At 33.3% G+C, this 24,589-nt stretch overlaps 1 protein-coding gene and 1 long non-coding RNA gene across 2 annotated transcripts; both read right to left on the bottom strand.

Annotated features, from left to right (window-relative positions):
- Positions 1-14,428: 14,428 nt before the first annotated feature.
- On the bottom strand, positions 14,429-14,897 carry LOC136201428 (uncharacterized). The gene is made up of 3 exons (XR_010673828.1): positions 14,818-14,897; positions 14,632-14,724; positions 14,429-14,546 (listed from the first exon to the last, which is right to left on the bottom strand). It is a non-coding gene; the product is annotated as an uncharacterized lncRNA (long non-coding RNA).
- Positions 14,898-15,189: 292 nt separating this feature from the next.
- LOC136201117 (uncharacterized) lies at positions 15,190-23,754 on the bottom strand. Its single transcript, XM_065991697.1, has 6 exons — positions 23,661-23,754; positions 16,190-16,369; positions 15,996-16,103; positions 15,802-15,897; positions 15,527-15,706; positions 15,190-15,424 (listed from the first exon to the last, which is right to left on the bottom strand). Exons 2-6 carry the CDS (start codon positions 16,335-16,337, stop codon positions 15,315-15,317), a joined length of 642 nt encoding a protein of 213 aa, XP_065847769.1. The 5' UTR covers positions 16,338-16,369; positions 23,661-23,754; the 3' UTR covers positions 15,190-15,314.
- Positions 23,755-24,589: the final 835 nt, after the last annotated feature.

The following is a 24,589-nucleotide window of genomic DNA, read 5'->3' as shown; positions in this document are numbered from 1 at the left end:
AGGAGGTTACTAATACCACTTTTAAATAGTTGAGGGGGCAAATAGGTCGTTCCGTAAGTTCAGGGGGCAAAATGACTAAAAGTGACAAGTTCAGGGGCTGCGTTGTCACATCGGACTTTTCAAACAAGTTTGTCAATAAATTGAAGCAGTTTCGTACATTTTTTTATTGGTTTTTTATAACTATATTAATAACACAATAAAATATAGTTCAATAAAAAAAAATTGTGATTAACTTATTTATAGCATATTTAGTTTTTAGTATTTTGAACAGAATTTTTATAATTTTATTAGTAATATATTAAATATCTTTAACATAATTGATATTTGGAAGTTCTGAAGTGACAGTTAAATACCGGCCAGACCAGTTTTTTCTAATTTTTGATAACATATGCCTAAAATCGATCTTGCTTGTTAGGGCAAATTTGCATGATTGCATATGTTCAAAGTCTACGGTCCACTTAAAACTTTGAGGTTAAATTTAATATCTATCCTTTTATTAATTGGAACATGAAAGTTTTGGTAAAGGAAAATAAAATTTAGATTAAAAAAATTGATAAAAAATTGTTCACTTTTAAGGGTTTGAAACCTTGAATTTATATTTGAACATATCATACATTTGAACTTATCAATTTTGAACCTTCAAATTTGCTGACATGGCAGTAGAAATTTGATTCGACGGTGTCATGTCAACTTTGAAGATTTCTAAATCATCAAATAAGGGTGTTGCAGGTCCAACATTGACAAATTTAGAGTGTGATAGGTCGATGTATAAGCTCATATGCCAAACAATAAAATAAAAACTAGTTTAAATGTGTAATTATATGTATTAAACTTTTTATTCCAATGTGACAATCCTATCCGTTTCTATTCCAATGTGTCCAAATGACTATTAGCAACATTGCAATAAAGAAATTTCCTCCTTACAGAAACAAACATCTAGAGAAGCATATAATTCACAAGACTGTTCCAATGTTCATAATTTTCACAACATAAAAGCAATGAACATTTGGAATTGGAAATTGAACACAAGCTTGTGCATATGATGACTATAACATATTCATTTTCTAAAAAACCATTTCTAGATTCACACTATGAATCAATGTCTTTCATCATCTTTTTAAATTAACTCAATTACCAAAATAAACATCATAATTAATAAAAATCGTCATTCTTCTTTGGGCAGTTTACTTTCTTTACCCTGTATTTATGTTGACTAAAAGGCAACCGTTTATACCTTTTTAAAGGTCAATGTCTTAAGACACTTGCTCTTCTATGTTGCACCTCAGTTTTGAACTTGACCGAGTTGCCAAACTTTGAAGCAATGGGAGTACATCAGCAGTATCATCTAGATAGTACCTAGTCTTGCTTGGTTTTTGTCCAACACTGCATACAAAGATCTCAGGAGCTGAAGAATATAACAACCTCGAAGCTGTTTTCGATATGCTTTTCAGCATGTCTTCATCGGATCTGTCATTCCCAATGCACATCACAAAATCTGGGAATTTTTCACCAGTGATCATTGCAGAAAGTATTTTCTTACCAACAAGCCCTTTAGTGAATCCTTGTATATTAATTGGTTAAATAAGACTCAAGGACGGATAGACAAAAGAAAACCCTGTACACAGCTGATATCATATTGTGGCTTCTGCTGCAAATGTTGTTCTACATCCAACAACTTAAGACCAATGCCATTGCAAATTTCTATGTCCAACAATAATCCCATTAGTACACTGACTGTATAATGTATTTTGATTTGGCAGAAGAAAGTCGATTATATGAATTTGCCTTCAAAGAGTTTGGATTGTTCAGTTGTTATGAATTTACAAGGAGTCTATAGCAATTAGAGTGGAAAATTCTGAATCCAAGAATGAGTTATGGGTACTCCAAGACCACTTTGGATTGAAAAGCTTGTGGAACAAAATTTCATGTTTTGATTTTATTTCCCCTCTCCTCCCTGTCTTCTTCAAGCTACCATCTTTTGTGTCGTATTTGCCAAGTCGATCATTCCCTGTCTGAACCAAAGTTTCTCCATTGGACGTAAAGCTCAAGAAGACAGGGAGGAGAAGGGAAATAAAATCAAAACATGAAATTTTGTTCCATAAACTTTTCAACCCACAGTGGTCTTCGAGTACTCATAGCTCTTACTGAGGTTCAGAGTTTTCACCCGTAATTGCTATAAACTCCTTGTAATTAATCACAATTGAATAATCCAAACTTTTTGAAGGCAAATTCATATAATCCAGACTTTTTTCACCAAATCAAAATATATTATACTGTGGGTGTACTCATCTTCTTCTTCGTACCAAATTTGGAGTAGTCAACAATCCGTGACTTCTGTCACTCCACCCATGATTCTAAATAGATATTATAGAACATATCTACATACCCTTGATAAACCAGCATACTTATCGTCCCAACTAAAAAGGTCGGGTACTTCCAATTGATTTCAACATATTATAGTAATACATTTTATTTGTAGGTCTAAACAGCCAGCCACACCCCATAGCAGGTCATCCTGCAATATCAATCAAACCAGTCACATTTTTAAACATGGTTAACAATTTTTCACAGTTTCAAGTTGCATAAAATTGAATAAAAAAATTCAACTACAAACCTCTGGCATTGATTGATTATGCAAATATCTCCGGTATAAAACAAGTATCAAGATCATAAGTGAAATAAACTTCTTTTCTTCCTATTCTAAGTAGATTATAAACAGGGAAAAAAAAGGTAAACGTTTACCTCCAATATCTTTTTGTTTGGAATCATGAAAATAATTTTGTATGAGTTCATGACTATCACTTGATGATCCTTCTACCAACATAAGAAAATAGAGGAGATGCTAATTTATAAATCAAAACGTGGTTGAGTTGCTTTTGCAAACCTAAAGTACGCAATCCCATTAATAGCATATATCAATGTTACCCATGACCAGGGGCGGAGAAAGGGGGGCCGGGCCCCTCCGGCCACCGGAACTACCATGGTAATGAATAGTTTCGGCCACTCCAAATATTAGTCTATATAAACTCTATTTAGTAATATTTCATTGTTTAAAGGTAGATGAGATGGTTAAAAACATTTGCTTCTTTTTAGAAGGTCCTAGGTTCAATTCCCCCTAACCTCAATTTATTTTAGAAATTATTTATTTATTTAAATTTTATTTTTTAATAATTATAAAACTATGTTATCATTATTAATTAATTTTCATAACACTTTTGAACTTATTTTTACTATATCTTTTCCATTAAAAAAATTAATTTCTTATTTTTGAGACTCAAACAACTTAATTTCTAAATTAAATTATAAAATTTTAAAGGTAAAAATAGAAAAATGTAAAAATGTTATAATTTTTTTAGAAACTTCATTGAAGTAATAAAAAAATTAAATATATCACATTACGTGTTAGGCTTGTCCAAAATTCAAAATTGTAATATTTTGGACCTATTAGGTACTCCCTAAATCCAAATTTCTAATTTTTTTGGCCCGGCTTCATAAATCCAAATTTCTATTTTTTTCCTCTTAGGCCTCCTTAAATCAATTTTTTTTACATGTTCAGCCATCTCTAAATCAATTTTTTTTACATGTTAGAACTATTAAACGAAATCTAGCTTAGTTTTGAGAAATTGTACATTAATACTTAAAGTTCGATTTAGCAAAAAAAAAAAAAAAATCCCGAATGCACGGGTAAAATCGGCTCCCCCAACCGAGTAATCCTGTATTCGCCACTGCCCATGACATATACACAGGGTGGGTCATTGCACGGCGGACAAGACCCACCACACACTTTGTTTTCTTTATGCAGGTGTAGTTGTATTGTGTCTCATCTGTTGAAGTAGAGAGACTAAAATTGTAATTTATGAAGGATTAAATTGTAATTTTGAAGGAATATTTTTGTAATTTGGATGATAATAATTATGAAAAAATGACACAAAAAACTCTCTATTTTAGCACTCAACTCTTTTTATTTTTTGTACTCAAAATGACAATTCCAAATACAAACTCTATTTATAGAGTATCAAATTGAATCTTTGCCACAAAACTATAAACTAATTCTAGCCATAAACGTGGCCTAAATAAAAACCAATTCTTCCTAGTCTATTTTGCTCCACTTATTCAATTACAATCAAATATGAAATTTTGACTATCAACTTGTCTTCATATGTCAACAACCTTATCTTCTTTTTTTTATCACTTCACCCACTAACTCTTGTCTCACCATGATCATTTAATTGTTATTTTTTATTCAAAGAAACCATTGTTGATTCATATTGCCAAATTAATATTAAGGAAAATTAGTTTATTATTTCAACATGCCCCCGTAAACTTAAATTTCCGTGACTCCCAATTGAGCTCTCAAATGACTGAACACATCATACTTCAGCGGCTTCGTGAAAATATCTTCAATCTGATCTTGCGTCTTCACTTACTTCAGTGTTACCTCCTTTTGCTCAATGCACTCCCGAATAAAATGATACCTCGTATCAATGTGCTTACTTCGATAATGAAATACGGGATTTTTCGCTAATGCCAGTGCAGATTTATTATCGATAAAAATCTCCGTCGACTCATTTTAAGTCATCTGAAATTCTTCTAGCAATTTTCCGAGCCAAATCGCATGACACACACATGAGGTTGCAGCAACATATTCAGCTTCGTAGGTTGACAACGTCACAATCGCCTGCTTCTTCGAACTCCACGTAAATGCAGTATCACCTAGAAAAAATACAAAACCAGTTGTACTTTTTCGGTCATCCTTGTCACCGGCCCAATCACTATCACAGAATCCAACTAATTTGAAATCGTCAGTTTTTGAATAAAGTAATTCCAAATTAGTTGTACCTTTTACGTAACGGAGAATTCTTTTTGCTGCATTCCAATGTGACACCTTTGGAGCTTCCATGTATCGACTTATTAAGCCGACTGCATAAAGAATATCTGGTCTCGTACATGTCAAGTATCTGAGACTTCCGACCAAGCTTCGAAATAATGTCGGGTTGACTCTGTCTCCATCTTCATCTTTTGTCAACCTGATTCCACATTCGACTGGCGTGCTGACGGAATTACAATTTTCCATCTTGAACTTCTTTAAGATCTCCTTCACAAAACCACTTTGAGAAATAAAAATTCCATCGTCATTCTGCTTCACTTCAATGCCAAGATAATATGACATTAGACCAATGTCATTCATCTCGAACTCACGAGCCATTGTCTTCTTGAACTCTTCAAACATCTTAGGATTGTTCCCTGTAAAAATGAGATCATCCAGATACAAACAAACAAGTAACATATCTCCATTTTTCACCTTTGCATACAGGGCATATTCATGTGGACATTTGACAAAACCATTTTCTTGAAAATATTTGTCAATGCGACTGTTCCAGGCTCGTGGTGCTTGCTTGAGACCATAAAGTGCCTTTTTCAATTTTAGCACTTTATTTTCTTGACCTTTCACAACATAACCAGGTGGTTGCTGGATATAAATTTCCTCTTCGAAATATCCGTTGAGAAATGCGGATTTCACGTCCATTTGATGGATTCTCCACCCGCGTTGAGCAGCTACAGAAATTACCAGTCTGATACTCTCCATTCTGGCAACAGGAGCAAAAACTTCATTGTAGTCAATTCCGGGTCGTTGACTGAACCCTTTTACCACCAGTCTTGCTTTATGTCGGACGATTTCACTGTTTGCATCTTTCTTTGCTTTGAACACCCATTTAACTCCAGTGGGTTTTTGACCGGCCGGAAGTGATGTCAGCTCCCATGTTTTATTTTTCTCGATCGAATGAATCTCCTCTTCCATGGCTTTTCTCCAATTTTCATCTTTCATTGCTTCTTCTGGATCTGTTGGTTCATCATTAACAAAATGACAATAAAGAGTTAATTCATCATCGAGATTTCTTGTTACATCATAGAGATCTTTAATAGGTATGAATTTTTTTGGCTTTCCGGGCGGATGTTCATCTGAACTGTCTCCATCATTCGAGGACGAACTCGAACTGGATGAGCTTGCTGATGTCGAACTGGTTGCTGGTGTTGTGGCTGCGACTGTGGCTAGTTCTTCCTGATCATTGTCTTCATCCATGAAAGGATAAAAACTGTAGCTGTTTTCTTTTTCACCGGTCCAGTCCCAAACTGCTTATTCTTGTAATATAACATGAATATTACAGCTATATTCTAATTCAAGCATCAGATAACACATAAATTAACCATGTAAATACCCTTCAGCATCAAAAGGTTAAAAGCATAAAATTGCATTTCCAGCTCTAGTTTAATATCCCATGATACGTTCTATGGTTAGACAATGACATCAATTTATATACACAGAAACTAACCTACAACACCAGCTCATCATAGATAAATCCTCTCAGTAGTAGTTCCTTGCTTTCTTCTTGGACCGTTAATCTTTTCCTGCTCAAAATAATTTCATGCAAGTTAGCTAGTCCACTAAATTATGCATATGAAATTCTAATTTCTAGGTAAATTCAAAAGATTCTTGCATTCAAATTATAGTAAAAAAAGTTTAGGCGTACAAATTCTAATCCCATGCATATGAAATCTAAAAACAAAAGACTATTCTACAACAAGAATCTGAATCAAATTTCTAATACTCAAAACACTTGTCTAAAATTCAAATTCTCTATTTATGCAACATCTAATTGAGGACTAAAAGAGGTAACCTACTATTTTTTTTAACATAGGTAACCTATTCTAAACATTCTTTTCTTTTAATTTAGTTTACAAATATATGCAACACTGTGTTCTAAAATAGAAAATGATAATTGAACTTCATCAGTAATTAATCAAAATTTCAAGATTGTGCAGCAAATAAGAATCAAAATTAGTACCTTCGGACCAACCAATCATGTTCTATTCCCCTTTAAAGTAGTGTCATGTTTTGTCCCCTTCAATCATCATCATCGTCATCATTGATCACGTTAATCTCTTCATCACCACTAACTTCTTCGTCGGTTTCAAGTTGATTGCAACCATCATCATCATCATCATCATCACAATCATTAATATTAATTGGAATTGTTTCTTCTGCTTGATTACCAATTGGAAGAGGTATTTCTTCAAAACCAAAACCAACCTCATTCTCCATTGCTTCATCTTCGTCTATGGGTCTTGTTGCATGAAAATCAGCGGTGATCTCCTCTTCTTGAAAAACATCACCATCTTCATTTTTCTCAGAAATATCCTCTAGTGATTGAAAAGGCAATTTATATATGTCCCTAGGATGATTTTTCACCACAATAAGCCAATTTATTTTTTTGGGATCTTGAACATAAAAGACTTATTTAGCTTGAGAAGCTAAAATAAATGGCTCATCTGTTTTTAATCGACCATTGGCCTTGACACTTGTGATTGAGAAATCATCTACTATATATCCACTTCCTTTATGGCTCACATCAAACCATTCACATTTGAATAAGTAAACACAATTCATTCCTGAGTACTGGATCTCCCAAACATCTATCAAATTCCCATAATACTCTTTATCACAAGAACTATCATCACCCCTAGACAAGACTCCTGAATGTTGACTCTTGCGATTCATTTGACGATTTACAGTATGAAACCGATAGCCATTCACAATATGACCCGAGTAACTCTTGTAGCGTGGGTATGGACCAAAAGCAAGATTCATAAGATCCTTAGAAACAACATCATGTTCATTTAATTCATAAACCTGCAAGTTCATCAATAATATAAATGTAATTTATTAAAAAAATAGACTAATAATGAGACATAACCTCAAGCAAATTATAATAATCCATACATATATTCACATACATGATCCTGGAACCATTTTGGAAATTCTGCATTGTAACGTTTCCTGAACGCTCTAGTACTCATATTTGGCAATGAATTTTTGTACTTCCTGTACCAATTGCAAATTATAAAGAATAAATAGATAAAAAAAAACAAAATATAATAATTTATTAGAATATAAAATATGGTACTTACTCGCCATATGGCCACACTTCTTCACAGTTGTTGAGGATGTAAAGATGTGCCTTGTGTTTCCAATCATCAGTTAGCAATTTGAAATCATCTTTACCTAATGGTCGTCCAGCTTTTCTAAATATTGCCAACTCAATACCATTTGCATTTTGATCGATCCCATCAAAATTCCTAGGATTCTGATTGAAGATCGTGTCAATTCCTACCAAATATCTTGAACAGAAAGTTAAGCATTCATAGGCAATATATGCTTCTGCTATTGATCCCTCAGGTTTTGCTTTATTCCGGACGTTTAGTTTTTTCGTATGCAAGTCTCTCTCAACAAAATACATCCACCGATATTGGACAGGTCCCGCAATTTTTGCCTCAGATGCTAAGTGGATAACTAAATGCACCATGACATCAAAAAATGAAGGTGGAAATTTTTTCTCTAATTTACATAAAATTAACGGAATCTGCTTCTCAAGACGATCCAATTCAGACATTTCCAAGCTCTTACTACATAAATCACGAAAGAATGCACTCAACTCAATAAGTGGCTCAACAACATCTTTTGGTAGGAACCCTCTAATGGCTATCGGAAGAAGCTTCTGTAGGAACACATGACAGTCGTGACTTTTCATGCCAGAAATTTTACGTTCCTTAATGTTAATACACCTAGATATATTTGATAAATATCCATTTGGTGTCTTCAACTCAGCCAGCATCTTACATAAAGCCAGTTTGTCATTTTCAGAAAGCACATAACGCGCAATTGGGACATGTACTTTATCTCCAACCACGGTCGGGTGAAGTCCATGCCTGATACCCATGTTAACCATGTCCTTTCGACTGTTTAGTGTATCTTTAGTTTTTCCTTTGATCTTCATCAGAGTCCCCAACACATTATCACACACATTCTTCTCGATATGCATGACATCTAAATTATGGAGAATAAGAAGTGTCTTCCAATAAGGCAACTCAAAAAATATACTCTTTTTTCTCCAATTCTCAAAACTATTTGAAGCATCGTATTTCCTTTTGATGCCTTTATTGAATGGCAATTGAGTGAAATTGTCGAATTCCTTTAACACATCCAGACCTGATAAAGGTGTTGGCCTCTTTCTCATCTCTGTTAAACCATTAAACGACCTTCTGTCTTTGCGCCATTTATGATTAGGAGGCAAAAATCTCCTATGATCCATATAGCATAACTTCTTTGAAGCACGAAGGTATTCAGCACTAGTATGCTTATGGAAAATAGGGCAAGCCTTATAACCTTTCGTTGACCACCCCGATAAGTCAGCATATGCCGGAAAGTCATTGATAGTCCAAATGATTGATGCACGTAATGTAAAATTTTGTTTACTATGAGAATCATATGTCTCCACGCCATCAACCCATAACTCTTTCAATTCAGAAATTAGAGGTTGCAAAAATATGTCTATACACATTCCTGGACTATGCTCACCGGTATAATCATCGACATTATCAAGTTTGACTGTTTCATGCACAACCAAGGAGGCAAGTTATAAGGTATTAGAATCACAGGCCAAATGCTGTGTTGAGAGCTCATGTTTCTAAAAGGTTGAAAACCATCAGTTGCCAAACCCATTCTAACATTACGAGGGTCACTTGAAAAAATTTCATGTTGATCATCGAATGATTTCCATGCAGGACTGTCAGCAGGGTGCCTCATAATTCCATCATCAACCCTCTTTTCCTTATGCCACCGCATGTTTGATGCCATCTCTGTACACATAAACAACCTCTGCAGTCTTAGTTTTAATGGGAAATATCGTAAGACCTTGTGTGGAATTTTCTTATTATCGTTTGAATTGTCACCAGACTTCCACCTAGACAACCCACATATTTGACAAGATGTTGCATTTGCAAATGGACCCCAATATAAAGTGCACATATTTTGACAGACATCATATTTTTCATAATGAAGACCCAAACGACGGATATATTTCTTTGCACTACTGTATGACTCAGGCATAGTATGTTTCCCATTTGGTATTATCTCTCTTAATAAACTAAGTAAATCGTCAAAAGATTTATTTGTCCATCTGTGAAAACTCTTCATGTGAAGTAACTTGACAATAGTAGCCAATTTCGAGAGTTCACATCCTGAATGCAATTTCTCCTTAGCTTCATTTAGTAATCGATAAAACTCACCAGCATCCCCTTTAGGTTCCCCTAGCATACTATTACTGTCACAATCATTACCAACTAAACTATCATGATCAACACCATATATATCATTGAGCAATCCAACCATATCATCATCCGACTCATTATCATTATCATTATCATTGTCATTCGGATCTTCATTGATACCACGTTCTTCATTTGGAGACTCCCCATGAAGATACCAAACTGTATATGTGGTCATAATTCCAAATTTCAACAAGTGAAATCTAATCGTAGATTCATCATTATAAACAACATTTCTACATTTTTTGCAAGGACATTGAATCACGTCGATCAACAATTTAAATCTATACGCATACTTCAAAAAAGTCTCAACTCCTTCAATGTAACTACGATCTTTTCTATTGGCAAGAGCCATCCAACTCTTATCAATATTCATATCGTTTATGAACCAATCTGAAATTAAATCACATAGTGTCAAATATGATATTAGAACTAAGCACCAAAAAACCAAAAAATTGAGCAAAAAGAGTTACTCATTCCATCAATGTCTCAAATTGCATTTTTACAGTTTGAAAAAAAAGTTTGAAAAAAAAGTTTCTCTGGAATTTATGTAAACCAGATTTATATTTGAAGTTGACCTATCAAGGGCTTCATGTGAATTTATCTTTGCATTTCATGGCTCATTTTACATTTAGTTAGCTAACTAGAAATACCATTATATAAGACAGAGCCTACTTGCCTAGCTAAAATAGTCCAGCCTTTATACATACAACTACTTTATTTGTAGTCTCTTAGTTTTTTTTTTTATCTAAGCATCAAACCAATCATAAATACAAACCTCACCCACTACTATTAAGATGCATACTAAGATAAGATCTTGGTTTTTGAGACAGGTAGGAACTTAGTTCACAGTTTCCATAATTTTAAACTGAAAGTATTATTTATATGGCTCAGTCAGGTATTTTGACAAACACCTTGGTGATGAAAAGGCCACCAAATCACAAAAAGACCTAAAATCCCCAAAGCAATCATATGCAATGAAATTTTAGATTAACTTCAAACAAAATAAGTAGTTTTATTCTATAAACCAACACACAATTATGTAGATGAATAAATTAGAAGACAGATTAAAAAAACAAGTGATACAAACTTAAAAATTAAAAAAAGACCAATCATCTAACGTCTATGGACGAACGTTGACGACGCGAAGCAACCGAGGCTGGGTTCCGGTAGCTACTGTTGTCTCGCCTGAATCGCCTGACAAGGGTATTGCGTTTTCTCAATTTTTGGCGTAAGAAATGTGGATGAAAGAGGGGCTCGCAGTTTGGGATTACATTATAATTGATTTTGTTTTATTGAAACGCTGTGTCTAATCAAACCATGTCCTTTTGGTTTATTTTAAAAAAAAATGAAATATAACTCATTATTAAATACCAGAATTTCAAATAAATCCCACTTCAAAATTTGATTCCAAAATATCCGATCAATCCATTTTTTTTTTGTATTAAACCCAAAATTATTCATGCCTTATTTCTATTGTTAATTTATTAAAACAATTTTCCAATTAATTGTATTTGTTATTCGATCCGCTCATGAGTGATTTGACGTTCGGCTTGATAAAAGATCGATAGTATTCAGTCCAATTTATAAAGGGATAAGGTGCAAAAATGTCCCCTAACGTTTACATCCAACTCTTATCAATTTTACCGCTAAGGTTTAAAATAATGCAATTTTACCTCTGACATTGGCAACCAAGAGCAATTTTATCCCTAAAGTTGTCAAGTTTGGAAAATTTTAGAAATAATTCATCTAACTGTCTTCTCGATCATCATTCATACATGTGAGTGTCATAAACATATGATTAGATTTGGAAAAAAAATTAAAAAATATACTTTCTATTTTACGAGTTGGACAAAAAAAATTCAAAATATTTCGCCGAATGTTAGGGGTGAAATTACTCTTAGCAGCCAAAGTTAAAGTATAATTGCATCATTGTAGATTTTAAGGGTAAATTTGCTCCTGACCGTAAACGTTAGGTGTATTTTTTGCACCTTATCCTATTTATAAATAACTCCAGCTTGATTACAATTTTAGTAAATAGGAATTTAGGCTCGAACCGAGTTCAACTTTTAGTTCGAGCTTGTGTATTTTCTGAGAATCCGAATATGAGCATGTCAAAGTTGAACAGCTTGTGTTCAGTTCGATAAAAACTCGACTACTTATCCACAACTCAACTATCGTCCCCTCTCTGTCCATGCCACCAAAATCAACTTAATTCAACTTCAAACAGTATATTAAAACCCATAGATGAGACTTATAAATCAATTAATGAAATGGGGAAGGCCAAAGCCTCCAATTTTCAGCTAATGATTAACGATATTCAGCCTTGACAGGTGAAGCTACTTATTATATTTCACTACTTGTACAAACAGCTTGCTTTTCAAAGCAGACAATGGATGGTAAGTTGAAGAATAATATTAGAGGACAGCAATGGTTTTTCCTTGTTCAACAATTATGCCACTCTTCATGGTGACAAGTAAAGATAATTACTGGAACGGGTTAATCATCGGATAGTTATGGCTAATATATAGAAAGTATATAATCAGTAAATTTGGAAGCATACATATATGTACTTATACTGTGGTCTATAATGCCAGGAAACTGAAATTCGTTTTTGTAAGCTTACACTTGCAAATCAAGAAATAGCTGTATAATTTACACTACACAATTTCAATAGCTCGGCTGATCTCCATTTTAGCTCAGGATTACACCCACTTTTTTTTTGTATTGTAAGCAGTAGCTTTGCTGCCAAGCCAGCTTCCTTAGCAAACACAACACATTCTTATTCCCACAATATCGATATGCAACCACTAAACAACTTTCTGATACTTTCATCAGTCCACTATGCAATTTATTAAATTCAAAATCTAAAACCTTATGTAAATTGAAATCAAAACATTTAAAAATCCATCCTAAACCAAAAACATCATCCCTATCAATGTTGAAAAGTAATAAACTAGTGATATTAATCAATAAAGCAAGCAAGTTCAAAATTAATGAATCCATCAATTGATAACCTTCACAAGTCCATTTGCATCTCTTTCTCCTACAAAATTGTAAGAACAAAAACACCCAATTAACAATATGGTTTATTATATAGTTCAAAAGCAATATTGTGTTTTAATTAAGTATACTTACCAAAGTATTTTGTGTACTCCTTGAACTGTTTTCTTTTAACATTACTTTCATCCTTCTGCAATACCATTCAAAAACCAGATGTCTCTCCAGCTCTTGTTCTTCTTGCGTCTTTCTATGTCCTTCTTGTGCCTTTAATTCAGCTGTCAGTCTTGCAACCTCATTTTTAAGCGCATTAACTTCATCACTTTTACCATTAGACATCATTCCTCTAGTACTTGCTTTATATCCCAATCCCTTACCACGAACATATCCCGATCTAACTCCAAATACCTGCTGTAGCACATGATCTGGTGTGGGAATAGACTCATTATCATTTATTGGTTGATCCTCAACCCTTTTCATATCTTCATGCATTACTTAAAATAAGTGAAATTTAATAAACCGAGTATAAAGATATGAAACAAACTTAGTCATAAAAAGAGTACCTAAAAGAAGCCCAAACATATATAATGTTATAGACCAATCAATCACCAATTGTCTCATAACTCAATCATAAACATTAGATCATATATAATAGAGATTTCACTTGAAATTAGATTCAGGGATAAGGTACCAAAATAGGCCTATGGTTTTTGGAGAAGCATAAATTTAGGCTCCATGTACAAAATAGTACTAATTTAGGGCTTGATAACAGAACGAGACACGTTATTGATATTACACATATAAATTTTCCCAAAAATCATAGGCTTATTTTAGTACCTTGTCCCTTAGATTTAAGAAAATAAATTTCAGCATTATGTAAAGTTCACAACCTGCACATTCCATATAAACTAGTACATTAGTTCTCCAGTATGCTTTAGATGCAGAGTTCTACATTAGACTTTGGTTTCTCTGATACTAAAACAATAATTACCTAAACCATAATGGTAATTATAATGGTTAGGATACTCATGCTTAAGACATTGATAAATGACCAAGTAACAAGATTATATTCTGAATCTAAAAATGTCATAAGAACATTTCAGGCATGCCAACCAAGTACAAGAAAAGCAACGAGTTTTGATGATTATATTTGTAAATCAGAATTGCAACATCAATAAAAACACATAAAATAAGCTTATGAAACAAAGGTTAATCTAGTTTGACAAGTATACTAATGTAATTGCTTAAAAAGTTCTATCACTTACATAAATCCTTCTTGATTCTGAATCACGGAATGTATTTTGTCCTTGGTCATCTATAATTCCATGAGTGGCCTTCCACACATCAGAAGCCTTTGGCAATTCGCCTAATTCCTCATCCATCTTCAACATTAATAGTATAATCATCTTAAAAGGAACTAGCCAAAACTTTTAAAAATAATTGATAAGAGTTGCCCTATATATTTACCATTTTATACTCTACTTGTGCAAAAGGGGTTGGACCAGTTGAAGAAACTACTATTTGAGAAGCACGATTAGTTGAATTAATATAACTCCGTTCCTACAAGTAATGTGTAAGAAAACATTGATTTAAACTGAAAATAATACATACTAACCATCACATAATAAATGAAACAAAACATTAGATATTTACCTAAAAATCTTTGCTTCCAAAAACTTTAAGCATGTCTTTCCAAGCATCTGTAGATAGTTCTTTAGGAACATGTTTCAAACATTCATCATCATTAGTATACTTGCAATATTGGCTATGTAATTTATGTTTCCATCTGCGATATGCTGTCTTCATCTGAAAGAAACAAAAGTACTCAAACTTAGCCCTTTTCATTTCTGGCCTGTCGTGCTCGACCTTTCCTAACTCTTCACGCTTCTTCCACTTTTCAGGGCTATCAGTACTAACATCAAAATAGTCGTGTACAATATGTAATTTCATGAAATATTTAATAAAATTTAACAATTATACAAAAATTTTTAAAATTGGTCGTACATAAAATGATATTTACCTGAACCATAGCCCATAAACGGGACCTGTGCTTCTTTTCAATTTCATCCCAAGGCTCAGTTGGAGGTCCATAGATTCTTGCGCAGTATCCTAACCATGATGATAATTTATTAGAGTGTTTCCCAATTGGTCTAAAATATCTGCCGGGTGGAATGAAAACAACTAATTTGTTTTTCCTTCCATTGGTAAGTTTGTTCGAGATCCATTCCTTTGTATGGTCCCCTACCACCAACTGATCTCCCTAAAAATAAGTAACAACAGTACTTAATTAAAAAAAAGAATGAAGATATTCTAATTTTTCGTATGAAGCGCTAAAAAATGTTAAATTAAAAATGAAACAAACCTCGAAAAGTTTCAGAATTTTTAGGGCTTATCTCTGTGTCTGATGGACAAGGATAGTTGGATTCATAATTATCAATGGGATTATCAGATTGTGGATTGTCAGAACCTTGCAAGTGACGAGCACCCATCTCGGTAACCAGTTCATTATCAGCATTGTTATTTAAATTATGCCTCTTTTTGTCTAATATTATGTAACAAACAAAGAGTTATTATACATTCTTAAAAACATTTATAAAGAAACTCAATAAATGAAAATTATAATAACCGCAACTATACCGAGAGTAGATCGACGTAGCGAAGAATGCACGCCTTCATCATCAATAGTAGCACGTGTATGAGGACTAGCCGATGTAATTCTTTTATTTCTTAAATCTTAATTGATAAAATAAAATAATTATTAGATATCATAAATAGTTTATTCATATTAAATACAAGCATAGAAAATAAATCAAAACTTGAATATAATGTACCGTTTATTGGCGCAATAGATGATGGTGTCTGTGCAGCTGCATTTCTAGTTTCATTAATGTTAGCAGCACCATGTACCTGCTTTCCTCTTAAAATTTGTCTCCATCCCTCTATGAAACAAAATTTAACATATATAATATCATACACCATTATAGGAAAATAAAAGTTAAATGATTAAAAAATGTTATCTTTTTACCTTGATTTGCATCTAAAGTAGGCATTTCTTGACTTAGTGACGGGGAAATTGTATCTTCATCGGAATAATCATTTAAGGTAGGTGGGTGAGGTTTAAGTATCGGGTGTAATCTCCTCTCGTACTTCTTGCCCTTTTTTACACTCTTCATACTCTTAACAATTCAATTAACCTTTTTACAACCTGGTACAAATAATTTCTTAGTCCAAAAACCATTCACATAAAATACAAGCTTCATAATCAAATTCTTTCATGTATTAAACCAAACATCTAAAAACACATAAACTCATAGTTTTGGCTGCCCCATATCAAAATTCAAAGTAGATTTCATCTATAATTATCGAATCAATTATCAAATGTGCTATTCCGATTCTCAGAATGCTAAAACTCGAGCAAGATAACCACCAGCTACTACAACATCATGTGTCAAGTAGAAAAATTAAGATTGCAAGTGATAAGTAGAAATCATTTTCCAACTTCATACATCCATCTTCACAATTGCATCTCAAATAAAACAGTAGTTTCCAAGATGTTCAGAGTTTCTCTTTTTTCACATATTACATAATGGAACATTTTTTCATTCGTCATTCAAAATACAAGGATTATCTAAAAGCTGGTCTATTGGTAATCATCTCCATATCACTAATTATCAGTTGTCTTTGATGGTCCCCTTTATGTTGTACGGGCAAGCAAGAAACAAGAAACGAAGCAAGAATGACACAAAAAATGAAAGAGAATAACGAAATAGGGGAAAAGATAGTGCAGGAGAAGTGATTGGCAAACATGAAAATAGCAATTCTAAACAAGTCAAAATAATTTAGAAGGCAAACAAATTTATTATTATGCTTGGTAAGAAATTGTTATAGAAAGTTATAGAAGTTGACTTGTGAGTTGTAAATCGTAGAAGTTGACTAGCAAATCATAAACTCAATCCACAATTCAATTTGGTTCCATTTTCAATACTATAATGGGCTCATGCTAGCCTGGTTGCATAAAAATCTCTCAACAACCACTACAAGAAAATTGATTTTTGGCAACAAGAGAAAAACGCGTTGCTATAAATGAACTTTAGCAACGAAAACCTTTATGTCGTTGCCAATGCTTGTTGCCATTAATTTCAGATAAGTCTCCTTCAAAAAATTCGAGGTATGGGGTTTGTGAAAAATAAGTAGCAACTTTGGCAACAATAATTTCGTTGCTATAAATTAAAGAATTTATAGTAACGACAAAATGTTGTTGCTGTATATGTCAAAACTTAAAGCAATGACATAGTGTTGTTGCTGAAAATGAAAGAATTTACAACAACGATTATATATTATTGTTGTAAGTAAATGCATTTACAACAACGACTATATATTGTTACTGTAAATGAATACATTTACAACAACAACAAAGTGTTTTACAGCAACAACAAAGTGTTGTTGCGTAAAACTGAAATATTTTGGCTATAAAAGAGGTCGTTGCGAAAGAAAATTATTATGCTGATTAAAAGTAAGTACATTAATTATTTAAATTATATTTTATATTTCAATTAATATTTGATTTTAAATATTAATAATTAGTAGACTAATCATAAAATTAAAATAGATTTATATATATTAAGCCTATAAATAATTAAATTATTACACTAACATTCATTTAATTATTTATTATGAATAATATAAATATAAAAACATTTTATTTTTCATGCAAATTAAATTGAGTATTTAAACTATATTTTCTATTTTTTTATATATTTTAATAAATATTAAAAAATATTTCTTATTTTATTATTAGTATATTTTTTAATATATTTAAAAAACATTTAATAACAGTTGTTGTTGCAAAAACAATGAGTGTGTAACAGTATAAAATATAAGTTCTAAAACCTAATGTTTTTTTTCATTGTTTGCGCGGCCCCTCTCTTCATCTTCTCTAAAGGAAACCTTTCTCTTCTTCAACCACCCCATTTCTCAAAATGGCAGCCTTCAATGGCCACACTCTGCTTATCTCTACACCTCCAATGGTCAATTCGTTTCCGTCCTTGATGCCCACATAAATTAATTTCCTGAAGAAATTTCAGCAGAAGATCTCATTGTTTCGGAGGGCGAAGCTAGGGATTGATTTATCTGTTATAAGGACAGCGATATTAGCGGATCTGGAGGATTAGGATATAAATGTAAATGGGGAGTTTAATAGGGTTAAGAGAAAGAGAAAGCTTGTTAAGTTTAGCCAATTTTGGGAAGAGCGGAAATAGGACTTTAATGAGGAGGCTAAGGGAGTTGGAGAAGAGAAGTGAACCAGTCAAGATTAACAAGTTTGTGGAGAAGTTTAAATCAAGCTTGGTATGTATATTATGCTATATTTTGCGGAAGTTGTTTGAATTTTAATTAAATGAATTGTCAAATGAATAATGATGAAACCCTTGTGATGGTTTGTATAGATTTCAATGTTCCGATGCACTTTCTCCCCATAAGCGACCTGAAATGTAAGTACGTAGTTCTTTTTTTTGTGTGTTGAAACAACACATTTTATTTGAATTGCCTATTGATTTTTCTATTCGTTTGCTTTTCAATTATTGATGCTTTTTGTCTTTCAACTATATTAGTTTGTGGAAATCATACTCTTCAGGTCTTTTATCTTTCTTTTGGCATAATACAAACTATTGGTTTTCTTGCAGGTACAGGAGCATAATCATCATCATATACTTCTGCTGCAAATAGGGAATGCGTTTTTAAATTGCCTATTGGACTACTAAAGCCAATATAGAATGGTACAAGTTTTAGTTTATTCATTGTTATGATTATAAGCTCTTTTATTAGGATTGCAGAGGATTAATTGTCTTTTACATTGTTTTTTGGTATATTTTTATGTTTCTGAGGATGTTCATGCACATGATAGAAAGAGAGTGTTTAAAGAGAAATCTTACAAGCAAAACTTGGTCCTAATTCACCTGCTTTGGTGTCAGAATAGCATGTATCATTTCCACTTTTATCTTATTTTGGGTGTAGGATATAACCTGGGATATTATAAAGTGTAAACTGATGATTTTGGGTATATAACATCTGAAAATATCTACTAAAATCTATGAACTCGTAGAGATGAAAAATTGTAGATTTACATGTTATTACCAGCAGTTTTTTGTTGCTGCATTAGTTACCTGTCTAAACTGCAAAATGAGTTGTGTGAAAAATCAACTTGTGCAGTTCTAATATATTTATTATTGGCGGTTATGAATTGTAGTTGATTAAATTAGTCTTGTTTTGGTATTGAACTTCTCAATTAGGAGAAAAATGTATTGCAGATACTTATTTTTCCCAAGAGAAACAATGCAGACCACTTGATGTTGTAGATGGACGGAATAGATATGCACAATCCATTTTGGATGTGGTTAATGAAGCCCATAATAAGTACTCAATTAGATATGCACATATGTATATAACGTGTTTATGTTATCATTTATATGGGAAGAAATAGTTAAAAATAGGGATAAGGTACCAAAATAGGTCTATGGTTTTTAAGGAAGTATCAATTTAGGCTCCACGTACAAAATAACACTAATATAGGCTTAACGTTTAAAAAATTATATCAATTTAGGCCTCAATAACGGATTGGATACGTCATTCTTATTAATTTGTAAAGTTCCGATTTCTCCCTTCACGTACAAAATAGCACCAATATACGTATCCAATCCGTTATCGAGGCCTATATTGGTACCATTTTCTAAATGTTAAGCCTATATTGTTGCTATTTTGTACGTTGAACCTAAATTGATACTTCCCCAAAAACCATAGGCTTATTTTGGTACCTTATCCCCTAAAAACACTAAGGTTTTTTTGACATTGAAATTAAAATTAGTTTTAGCATAGCATGTGATCATGAAAGGATTAGGAGAAACATAATTGAATAGTATATATTGTTCCATCATTGTAATTGATTTTTGATTTTTAGTATAACTTATTCCACCATTAATAAATTTAAAATCGAAAATTTATGGCTGGAAAATTACATTGGCAACATAACAGTTGTTACCATTAATATAATATTAGCAACGACAGTAGTTGTAGCAAATCGTCAAAATTAATAGCAACGACATGTGTTGTTGCAGTACTTCAAAATGTATAACAACTTCAAATGTTGTTGAGAAAACTAATATATATAGCAACGTCAGAACTTGTTGTGAAATGTTACAATAAATAGCAACAACATGTTGTTGCAAAAGAAACCTTTCATTCTCTCACATATGCTCAAGATTTGGCAACAATAAACTTTTTGCAACAAGAGTGTTGTTGCCAAATATATATTTTTGGCAACAACAGTAAGTCGTTGCAGAAACCTTTAGCAACAGAACTTCTCATAACGACCAGAAGTTGTTGCAAAAGAGGAGATGTCGTTGCGAAAAATATTTTTAGCAACGACTTCATCTGTTGCCAAAAATCAATTTTCTTGTAGTGAATAAGAATATTCAGGAAATCAAGATTTTATCCCACTTTCATTCTACTTTGAAACTAAAAAACTCTACCACAAAACTAATAGAATACATTATATACCTAGACATATAGTCGAAGCATTAATTCAATATTGAAGAATAACCAATGTAGAAACAAAGACATGGATTATTGCACCCTTCATCCTTACCCATCATTTAGACATTCAGTCCAGGTCAGGTACTTCTCATGAACCTAATTTTACTCGTTAAAAGAATGATAAGGAAAATGAAGATTTTCAGTTTCTTAAGGGATAAAGTTAATCAGATACTGTTTGATGTAATATTAATGGAACAATATACGGCCATACAGGAAAAAAAAATAGGAATCAGTCAATCCTGCAACTGACTTTAAATTGATCAACTCACTTGGCATCATCAGAAAAGGAGGAACACAATTCCCTTTGTCTTGTAGTAATAGACTACATTGAATGTGTGCCCACCATAGGTAAAAGCTAACATTTAGAGTACATGGTATAATGTTTCAAGAGACATTAACTTCGTTAGAACAGTTACCAAGTTCAGTGAAGCCAGGTTCAATTTTTACTGCTAACAATGTTTCCACAACTTCTCTCTGGTTCATGTACAAACTGAAGACACTGTTCTATCAAATTTTGCACATGGATCCAGAGACCAAACCAAAAAATAATATTAAAAAGTCAATAACCCAGGTTATAATGGGAGGAAAAGAATGCATAGCAGAAACTTTCTTTCTACATGGCATCATGACTAAGGCCTAAATCACAACGTCATAACACAACTAAACCTCAGACTTTTTTCGCCCAATCCTTTTCACCTATTGATTGCCATATTTTGCTGGGAAATAAATGTCAACGACTAGCCAATATAAAAAATTCCCTCTTTCTATCAAACCTTTTCTCTCGTTTCCGGTAGTAATATTTTGTTTTTCACTTTTAGGTAACTAAAGAAGATCAGAAACAAAACATGTCCTTTTTTCTTCTTTTTTTTCCTTTGCACATCTACATTAACCATCTGATAAGAAGCCAAGAGGGGCATCCCATTAAATAATAAATACTAAGTAAAAGGATTTTGGCTTAATGTATATTTAAACCTTTAAAGTTGGCACGTTTTGCCTATTGGCACCCTGAACTTCTAAAATAATCTATCACACACTCATAGTTGGCTTTAAAAACATATCACACACCTATAGTTGGTGTGTGATAGGTTTTTAAAGCCAAATATAGGTGTGTGATAGATTATTTTAAAAGTTCAGAGTGCCAATAAGCAAGACTTGCCAAGTTTAAGGGTGTAAATATGCATTACACCAAATATCTTCTATTCATATATTCCTCCAATATACATGACACAAACAATTTTTGGTACTGTGTTCATTTGCTTTCTTAAATAGCTGCATCTAATGTTGACAAGTGGAGTGCATCATAACTTGGAAAGAGAAAATCATAATTGCATAAAGATTTTAACCAATTAGAACAACAATATTTTGGTTACAAAAACAATATTTCACTCAACCATATTAGCCATTTGATATGATATGTGCCAAGTCCAATCAATATTAGAGTGAAAAAGATTTTTCATGTTTACAGAGACAAATTTACTGAAAAGCTGAAGAAAGTTTCTAGAAACTAAATTTTATTCTGGAGAAGTTATCCTTAGGAATTATAGGCTTACTACCAAAATAGTACCCCAACAAAATCCATTAACTATCAATTTTGGCCTGCCCCTTAACCTTTGCAGATTTGAGGCTCAGCCTTCCACATCAGCTATGAAGTTTACAATTAGCTCAATTGCAAGCCAGAAACATGAACTTTTATTGGCTCAAAGCACTATTGGGCCCCTGGTCTATAAATATTGTTGTTTGTCTGACCTATTATTTGGTAACATTTATTCCATGACCTATCAACATAGTTGTGACCCAAACTCGATGACCAGGGAAGGGAACAGAGAAGGAGAAAGAGAAAGAGAAAGAGGGGAAGGTACAAGCGTTATAGAGTAAGAAGAGGCTTTTATTGTTTTGATCGAGCACCATAGTCGCGAAGTTGAACACCTCAAGAAACGTATCTCCTATTAACCACAAGGGAATGAAAAGAAAGCTTGGCAATGCTTTTATTTAAAAATCATTAGTTTTTATCTATGAAGTACGGACTCTTCCCCGGGGTCGCCGTGGCCGAGTCGGACTCGCCGGACTCGGGGACTCGGCGGGACACGGCCGGACACAGCCGGGACACGGCCGGAAAATGGGACACGGATGGGGACATGGCGGGACACGGATGGGGACACGGCCGGACACGGGGGACACGGCTGGGGTAAAAAAAGGTTAAAAATTAGGGTTTTTTTAAATTTTTTTATAAAATTTAAGGATCAATTATGCAATTTATCAAAAATCCTAAATTATAATCTCATTTGTGATTTATCATGTTTTTTATATATTTTTATATCTAATATATATATAATTAATTATATAAAATTTGCCGTGTCCCCGCCGCACCCGTGTCTCATATTTTCTAAAAATGTCGTTTGCCGTGTCCGCACCCGCGTCCGCACCCGTGTCCGTGCTTCATAGGTTTTTATCACATGGCTTTTGTGCCTATGGATGGGAGTATATGTTCTTTTTTAATTGTTTTGGACAGCACTTGATACTGTCTTTTAAATTAGTCAGCAGTCATAATAATTTCTCTATATTTTCAGAACAGAAGAAACAAAAAGAGTTGATACAATTGATACGCAATAGCTCTTCTCCATGCACTATCAACTGTTATGCTAGCAATTCCATCTCTAATCAGCACAAGAGAAGTTGAAAGTTGAGAAGTCACGTTGTAGGAATTAAAACAGTAGATGAAAGGTGGACTTAAATCCCATAGCCACATAGGAATTGAGTCCAAAATCCCATCCCCAATTAAGGTAATATACTACATACCAATTCTAGAATAAAATTATAATATCCATGTTTTCCTCTCAATTTTCAAATACAATCTAACTTACGTATCAAGGGAGTTTTCAAAATAAAAGTACCAAAATAAAGATATGTACCTTTTACTTCTCACCACAATAACTAGCCTGGTTAATTGATGCTAAGCCAACGTTTTGCTACCTCCGCCAACAATTGGTGCATAGTCCTGAATGGAACAAAAATATCGTATGTTAATCCCAAAACACAGTGTACATATCAGAATAGTCTAACTATGTTCCAAAAACAACTCCTCTAAAATAGATGGTATTCATATGATAAGAAATTGATAACTAGGTCTGATTAGCAAATTTAGAACCAAACGTGTTTACATACAGTAATGGTGTAGAAGGAATTGGCATATGGATCTTAGAAAACTTTGGGCATTATAAACCAAACGATTAAAAATAAATGAGAAACTCAGTCGGTTGTTTGGTGCCTTTTGATAAAAAACAATTAAATATATCCAATTTATATTTTTAATTAATTAAAGTTGTCTGACTTATAAAACAAACGGATACAAAATGTAAAATAGTCCCCTATATTAATTTAAAATGTATAATTAAGTACAAGAGCTGTAATTTGTCGCTAGCAATTTGTACTTGAAACTCCTTTTTTTTTTTGTAGTGTTTGTAAGGTCCCATGAAACTCCGCCTGTGAGGGTCACTTGGTGGCCTTTACAGCCGGTCCCAAGCCCGGACAAAGGAGGAGGGTTGCGGTAGGTTTGTGGCGGCCAGCGTAAAACTTAGCCACATCTTATGACATGAACCATAATATAAATACCGTTGGGGCGTTCCCTACTCAGCGACGCGCTGCACTTCCTAGACCCGGGTGTAGTGATAAATGTGCAAGGGTTGCTAGGTCGTCGCCCCGAAGCGGCGCGCCACCCCAGGACCCGGGGGTGGTGTCAAATATGCAAGGGTTGCGGGTAAATAAGCTAGTCCACGGTAATGGTAGGGGTAGGGGTAAGGGTAGTAGGTTACGCTTTGGGACATGGAACATAGGTTCTTTG

Source organism: Euphorbia lathyris, chromosome 7 (genome assembly GCF_963576675.1).
Source record: "Euphorbia lathyris chromosome 7, ddEupLath1.1, whole genome shotgun sequence".
NCBI lineage: Eukaryota > Viridiplantae > Streptophyta > Magnoliopsida > Malpighiales > Euphorbiaceae > Euphorbia > Euphorbia lathyris.
This window is presented reverse-complemented; position numbering and strand designations above follow the sequence as displayed.

Coding starts and splice junctions, on each gene's coding strand:
- LOC136201117 (XM_065991697.1), bottom strand. CDS start 16,337: ATGAAGAGTGTAAAAAAGGGCAAGAAGTACGAGAGGAGATTACACCCG. Junction 16,104..16,189: donor TACTTTAGATGCAAATCAAG/GTAAAAAGATAA, acceptor TTTGTTTCATAG/AGGGATGGAGACAAATTTTA. Junction 15,707..15,801: donor GCTACGTCGATCTACTCTCG/GTATAGTTGCGG, acceptor ACATAATATTAG/ACAAAAAGAGGCATAATTTA.